The 8,114-nt window shown below is 38.6% G+C and overlaps 1 protein-coding gene across 1 annotated transcript; it reads left to right on the forward strand.

Moving 5' to 3' along the window:
* The first annotated feature begins 5,877 nt into the window (after positions 1–5,877).
* On the forward strand, positions 5,878–7,423 carry LOC141598574 (uncharacterized). Its single transcript, XM_074418256.1, has 3 exons — positions 5,878–6,489; positions 6,796–6,838; positions 7,011–7,423. The coding sequence occupies exons 1-3, from the start codon at positions 6,162–6,164 to the stop codon at positions 7,159–7,161; spliced, it is 522 nt and encodes a 173-aa protein (XP_074274357.1). The 5' UTR covers positions 5,878–6,161; the 3' UTR covers positions 7,162–7,423.
* Positions 7,424–8,114: the final 691 nt, after the last annotated feature.

Genomic DNA, 8,114 nt, shown 5'->3' on the forward strand with positions numbered 1-8,114 from the left:
ATGGTTCATCCTCAATTACTGGAATGTCGGGTGTCAATATATTGTTTGGCTGGAGCTCATGACTATCCGCTATTTTGTCATCAGCAAAGTGAAAAATATGCTCGTAGAATGTGATATCTCTCGACTCAAACAAATATTTTTTCTTTAGATCGTAAACTTTCCAACCCTTCTTGCTATGTGGGTATCCTAAGAAAATGCATCTTTTGCCTCGTTCATTAAATTTGTCTTTCGGCTTATCTTTATTATGAACATAACAAACAGTGGCGTAGCTACCTAGTAGCATGGGCACTACTACAGATACAAGCTATAACAACGGTCAAAAACCGTTGTTATATAAAAAAGCGGACGTTGTTAAAGCGTCCGTTGTAAAAGGTTTTAACAACGGTTGGTTTTCTTAAGGAAACCGTTGTGAAAAATATTAACAACGGTTTTAAGTATAAAAACCCGTTGTGGAAAGTGTGACTCAATTTTGGGGGGAAAGTTATAACAACGGGTTGTTTGTAAATAACCGTTGTTGTTTGTTCTTAAAAAATAAAAAAAAATTAAATTAAATATTACTAGCTATAAATATTAAAGCATCCTTTACCAACATATTAAAGCATCCTTTACTAACATTCATTAATTGAAACAACATGGCAATGAACCCTAATTTTATCAACAACGAAGAATGACTTACACAAACGATTGAAGATGATGGGAAGGTTCTCGCCAAGGGCTTCCGCGATCAACACCCATTAATCAAAGCATCCTTGAACATCAACGGAATTATTGGATTAAGAGGCGTGAAGCAGTCCGGCTTGTCAACAAAGCCTCATCATCATCATCATCTTCATACCCTAGTCGGCTGTTACTCGCAACTTGGTCGCAAATTGAGAGATATGTTGAGTTGTACTCTTCCAACCTTATCTCCACATGCAAGTCGTGTCCTTGCATATATTCAATCTGTTATTGCAAAATATGAAGCCAATGACCCGGAAGTTAGCGGTATACCAGAGTGGCGTGATTGGTGGCGGGTTGAGAAGCGCTTTTTACGCTAACCAGGGTTGTTCCTGCTTATTATACATCTTTTGATTTCGATAATTGCTTGTAATGTATTTGGTTTAAAATTAAATGAAATGATCATTTTGAAAGTGTTGAGTTATGCTTGTTTGATTTGCTTCCATTTTTTCAACTCCATAGATCTATCAGTCATCATCAAGATCCGTTTAGTATAAATACATTGCATTATCTCAACTAACATGCATTTCCATTATCTCAATATATTCTCCAAACCCTAACCGCTAAAACAAACTCCAACAAAATGAATGATATATATATCATCCTTAAGACTCTTACTATGCTCGATCCGTCTCAAGGACGCCAAAGAAGATGGAAATGAAATAATTAGAAACACATACATGGAAATGAAATAATTAGCAGAGATCTTTGAACGGAACCTAATGGTCGATAAAAACACATACATGGAAATGAAATAATTAGAAAAATAAAATAATGACGATGAAACAAACCTGATAATTACAGAACGTACGTAAAGAGACGATGAAATCAATAGTGACGGCGAGAAGATAAAGAGACGATGAGAAAGTGTGTGTTTTGTGTTTGGCTGCTGCTGGGTGTGTGTTTGTGTATTAAGGTTTGTGTTTTGTGGCTGCAGCAGACTTGTGTTTGTGTGGTTTATAGTATGGAAGGTATTGACAACGGTTATTAAACAACAACCGTTGTGAAATATGTTTTGACAACGGTTGTAGAAAACACCCGTTGTTAAATAAGTTTTAACAACGGGTTTCAAAAATAACCGTTGTGATTACTTTTCACTAACTTTGCGCCAATTTTGCGCCAAATTATTAACAACGGTTGTGCATGTGTGACCCGTTGTTAAAACTAATAGCAACGGTTTTTATAACCATACCCGTTGTAATTGATTTTAGTAAAATTCGCGCCATACATTCTACAACGTCTATTGTGATTTTCGTGAATAATCGTTGTTAAAGGGGCGTTGTAGTTGCCTGGATTTGTAGTAGTGGGGGTAGCAGCCGCTACCCCAAATCCCAAAAATTTGACTAAGAAGATGAAATTTTGCTACTCCATATATCGCTGATATGTGTCAAAAGGATAAATAAATAATACGTTTCTAAAATAACTGTTCCGGGTGTAATTCCGAAGCAGTTATTTGCTACCACTCGTGGCTTGTAGAATGACGTCTTTGATTGAATCCTCCTTTCGGTCTCCTGAAACAATGAACAAACTGAGGGCTCGGCTTTGTACCGAGCGAACTCACTCCGACGCTCAAGTCAGTAAACTTAAAGGGATTAAGTTGTGTGTTACTTGGCGAAGTATATATTGTAGAGAGATAAGGAAGATATTACCAGATTATGAGGTGTTTAGGTTATATTTTTTGGATCCTTTCCTCAATGAGGGTTGAGGAGTATTTATAGACTTTCAACTTTTGTCACGTAGTGGCCAAGTGGCCAAGTGGCTAGCAGGTGGAAAGACTGATCTACCCTCGGCCGAGGGACCCATGGCAGGCCGGCGGGCCCTGTTGACTCCATGCCGAGGGGTCTTGGATATGAGTACGCGAATATGTGCCCCGGCTGGCTAGTTGCCCGGCCGAGACCCAGTGTGACAGCCGACAGCCGCAGTCGTCGGCCAGGGTCATGTCAAGGTGTTGACTTGCTTTGGATATCTTTGACCTTGCTCAATATGTTGACTCGGTCAGCGGGTGCAGAATATGCCCCATCAATAACATTAGAATGTACATGGTCTAGTGGTAAAGTATAAGTACATCTCTCAGAAGAGTCGGGTTCGACTCCTACAATAAGCAATTTTTTTCACGGTGAGTTGTGTATTACTTGTATATGGTACCCACATTATCTTTTAACCCCCTCGAAAGCTTGTTTGGGCTCGTTTATAATTTTTTTGTATAATCTTTATATTGTAATTTCAAATTATATTTTATTTGGACATTTATATAAGTATGTTATAATATAATAATTTCTAATATTTTATAATTTTATTTGTTTTTCAAAAATATTTATATTTAGTTAGATTTAAAAGGTGAGAAACTGAAAATATATAATGACAAAACGAGCTCGAGCTTCAATTTTTTAGGCTCGACGAGCTTTGAGCCGAGCCCGAGCTTGAGCCAAAAAAATGCTTAATGAAAGGTCTTAACTACCTAGGATTTGAGGCACCGTCATTCCCGTCAACAACCACGTCAATTATCGCGAAAACATTTTTTTCATATTTACAAATTGTAAGTGTAGTTCTTATTGAGCAAAAAAAAAACGAACTGTTTATAAAAAAAATCTATGTTGTTACTGTGCTCACGGCTTCACGCTACTTTCGCTACCCCAAATTTTCAATCCTGGCTCCGCCCCTGATAACAAACACTCCCAAAGACTCGTATATTATCAAGGCAAGGTCGCTCACCATATAAAACCTCATAAGGGGTTAGGCCATTGAGTAATCGGGTGGGTGTCCTATTAATCAAGTACGCAGCGGTTAGGACACACTCCCCCCAAAATTCCAGCGGTAAATTTCCTTGGAAACGAAGGGCTCTCGGTTTTTCTAAGATGTGTCTATGCTTCCTTTCCACCCTACCATTTTGTTGTGGGGTGTCGACTTGGCTAGTTGAAAAAGCATACCATGTTCATTGTAGTAGTCCTTCATTATTCCGGAAAGAAATTCCGTTCCATTGTCGCTTTGCAGAATTTTTACGGCCTTCCCAAATTGGGTTTTTGTCATGTTACAAAAATTAATCATTAATTGGCTCACCTCCCCCTATCTCTCATTAGGTAAACCCAAACGCCCTTACTTCGGTCATCAACAATAGTAAGAAAATAATGTGCTCCCGACAAACTTTTTGTACGGTACGGTCCCCAAATGTCACAATGTATGAGAGCAAATAATTCATTACTTCTCTTATTATTAGTCTTAAAAACAGAGCGGGTTTGTTTGGCCCGACAACAAGGGTCGCAAATATCAATAGAGTTCCATGACAAATTACCTCCCTCATTCGAAAGGATGAGATAGGTTGGTCCTACCCTAGAGGATCAACCTAGTTTTCTTACCTAATCAAAAAAAAAAAAAAAAAAAAAAAAAATCCAACTAAATTTGAGAAAATGGGTAAAATACTGCTAGATGGATGTCCGAGCCTTTTGTGGCAAAGCTTTGAATCCCCATTCGTGCTTGTTCGTGCTACAATATGCTCTCGTCCAGCCTTGAAGTAATAGACCCCAACATCGTGCTCACCTCGTCACCTCGTCCAATCTTCATCCTCGTAGATTGGTCCATGATTATCATAAAACGTCACAACACAATTGTTTTCTTTAATCAATTGTTGAACTGAAATTAAATCACAAGTTAACCCAGGTACAAAAAGAACGTCTTTGAGCACGAAATTTTCATTTAACGTCACACTTCCGTGCTCTTTGGCTACCATTCGTGTCCCATCTGGCAGCCCAATAGTGGATGATTTTCCACTCCATAAGTTCTCTAACAAATCTCGTCTACCTGTCATGTGGTGCGATGCTCCACTATAGAGTAACCATTTAACAATTGTATTATAATTTGTACCTGTGGTTGGTGTCTGACTACCTTCTCCCTTGGCATTCAATAGGCTGCGAAGTTGCAAAATCTCTGCTGCAGTGAACTCCTGCTTTCCCGAGTCATCCTCGTTGGTTGTCGCAGCATTCACCTGTTGATTATAGCCACCACGCATCCTTCCTCCTTTACCACGACCTCCATTGCGGCCGCGACCTCTGCCCTTGCTTGGATAACCATGTTTATCCCAACAAACATCCTCAAAGTTTTCTTCTTCGCCTGCCTTAGTCACCGGTTTCTTAACGGCACCCTCAACGAAACCCAATTTGTTTTTGGCGTCGAGACCGTTACGTACCGCATCCGCCCATAAAGAGTAGTTTTCCCCATTAAAGATGGTCTGGGAAAGACTCAAATTTGGGCTATCACCTGGATGAAGGTACAACGGTGAGGATGACGGAATTTGTTCAATTTTGGTTGAAATTTTTTGAATTCCATCTCCTCCTGTCATCGTGATAAATTGTATTCTGTTTTTTTTTTTTTTTTTTTTTAAAGAACAAACCAGGATCAAACGCGCTCTGATGCCATGAAGAACAGGAAACAGAGGAAGACGATGAACGCAGGAGAGAAAATGGAAAAGATTGGTATTATTGATGATGAATATGATACACAATGCTCTGTTTATATACACAAAGATACATCAAAATAATATAATATGCTACTAAAGTTAGACGAGATATTATACACAAAGATCGTAATAATATCGTCACGATATCGTAATAATATCGTGCACCATATTATTCAATAGGAACCGTTGTTAATATAGTATTATCTAATGACAACGGGTTTATGTGTAATAACCGTTGTCAATACTTTCAAGCAAATACCACAATATATACCACACAAACACAGATCAGCTACAGCCACAATGTTAACCTACTTCATTTTTTTCGTAGGTGGTAGAACAGGCTGATGATGTTATGTCGAGTCACAATGTTGATGATGCTGACGTCCAACAGAAAGTCTCACTGCATGATAAGTGTCGAGATGATTCAACTGAAGTAAGGAAATCAGATAATCAGCTGCTAAGTAATGTGAAGGCGAATAAGCTTGATCTTTCTACATCTGTAGATACCCCGTCTAGTGGAGAGAACTTGAGTAAAGTAAGTGAAAGAAATGCTCAGCCGAAATTGAACTTCGAATAATGTTCGAATCGAACTCTCGGGTCGATTGGCACGAGAATCCTCCCCATTCCCAACACATCGGACGACCAGCGTGAAGAGCATCCAATATTCGAGTCTTTGAAGTCATCAAGCCAAAAGAAGTCTCATCTAGTTTAGCAGAGACAAGGATTCCCGAAAAGCCGCGTTCAAGTAAGCGAAGGTAAAGAATAAAGATCTGCCTACCTCTGCGATTCTTTGGGTCAAAGGAAAAGAACTTGACAAGATCAACAAGTTTGAAAGAAGCTACAGCCACCACTCAAGTTCCCTCAGAATCGATGCAGTGAACACTCGTAGGAATGCCTCGATCAAAACAACCCCATCGGAAAGAGTGATGTTGATGGAAGCAAGTCTTCAGGAACATCGAGTTTGATTTCTGGGAAATCAGCCAAGACGGTCCATATGGGAAAAAACATGAAGGAGGTTCAAAAGAGGAAGAATCAGGAGAACTCATTTAAAACACCTTTAAACAAGAAGAATCAGGAGCCTGCATTTAAAACACCTGCAAACAAAAATGTGGGTTTACCTGTGAGTTCCGTACCACAAAAGAAACAATTGCCGCTACTTGGGGGCTTATTTGGGGGTTTGTATAGTGACAGTTCTGATGGTGAAGTTGAAGGAAATGATTCAAGTGGTAGCACTAGAACCCCTGATGATTTATCTTCTTCTGATTACTCGTCTGATTATTCAGAGGGAGAAAGTAAAGGAGATGTGGTGACATCGCAACAAAGTAAGTTCCCCTCCATCCCTAATCTTCTTGTCAGTGTTTCGAGGTTGGCCTCTTGGTATCCAGTGCCTCATTGTATTGTGCATTTGGAGGGTTTAGAGGTATGCACAGCCTTAACGGGCTGACACTTGAAACGACGTTAAGAGAATTTATCTTGATGTGAACCATGGTGAAAATTACGTTAAGAATTGCATTGATTACCTGCTAATTTATAACTTGGTTGGATGCGATATCTACTGTACTTGTTAAATTGATTCTGGTCATATGTTGTACGTCTATCTAATCCTGTTTTTGCTCACATCTTACCAGAATCTAATGGTAGTCGAAGTGCAAGGGAGAAGACGACTTTGAAGTAAGTGTTGAATTCGAAAACTAGTTGAAAGTTTAAGTCTTGAAATCCTTTTTTTTTTTTTTACTTTTCCGCTATATCAAGGAAGAACTTGGTGGAAATCGTGTTGTTTAATTTTCGACCAAAAATTTGAAGGGGTCTTATTTGGGGTTTTTACTAATTTACTATCCTGCAGCTTGTCAGCCTTCAAGGATCAGGACATAAAATCGATACTAAGAAGCTCTAGGCGATTCAAGAATGCCAAGCTAGCAGTTTCACAGTCACAAATGGAAGATGGTGAGAGTGAGGTACCTGAATTTGTTCCCGATAGTCTACCGGACTCATGAATGTGGTGATGGTATTTAGGCTTGTTCCTTACACCTCAGTTTTCGGTTATTTTGGCACAACTTTTGCAATTGTTGTTACTGTTATGAACTTTATGAGGGGGAGTCTTGCATACCTCTCCAATTTTGCCCGAATTAATTATGGTTGATCCTGTCGACTTTTACAAACATGATGTACACATTTTTGTAATGGTTCACTGCCTTGACGTCCGCTTTGCAAGGTGAAATATTTTGTTGAGAGTCGCTATGAAAGTACGAAGTGAGTCAGTCACCTGCATGTCTAGCTTTGAGACCCGTCAGTTCCGGCTTCCTATTAAATGTTAGTCTTGATGATGAGCAAAAATAATCTCCTCAACCAAAAATCTAGGCTGATTTTTGGTCCATTCAATAGTTCTACCAAACTTATCTACCCTCGTATGCGAGTGTAGATTATAGTGGAACCAGAATCCTACGTAAAGGGCCTGACATTTTGAGTTGTGACTTTATGGAGTTATGGTATTGCTGCTGGGAGGTAATCTGACAGAATTAATACTACTAGACACCCCTGAAGCAAACCGATGATTCAAAGCTCCTTTTGTCTCGACATGAGAAAATATACAAGAAAGATGTATTAATTTCTTATTTAGTTATATTGTGTAATACGGTTTTACCCAATTATAATACAAAACGGGTCCATATATAACCATATTAGATAATGTATATATTAAAATAATTTGTTTTAAAATATTTTTTTGTAAAAATATAGGAATATTTATAGTTTTTATTCCAATTACCCATTTTTTTACTAGAAATCGTGGGAAGTAGTAAAATAAAATGTTAAGTAGACCATGTTCTCCATTTTTAATCCTTTTGATAGTGGTTGTGACTTGTGAGTTATGGTTTGCCCACAAACACACGTTTAACATTAATGCCAATATTAGAGTTTGTCATGCACAATCAAAACTTTGTGTATTAGG

The sequence above is a fragment of the Silene latifolia genome, chromosome 9 (assembly GCF_048544455.1).
Source record: "Silene latifolia isolate original U9 population chromosome 9, ASM4854445v1, whole genome shotgun sequence".
NCBI classification, from domain to species: Eukaryota; Viridiplantae; Streptophyta; class Magnoliopsida; order Caryophyllales; family Caryophyllaceae; genus Silene; species Silene latifolia.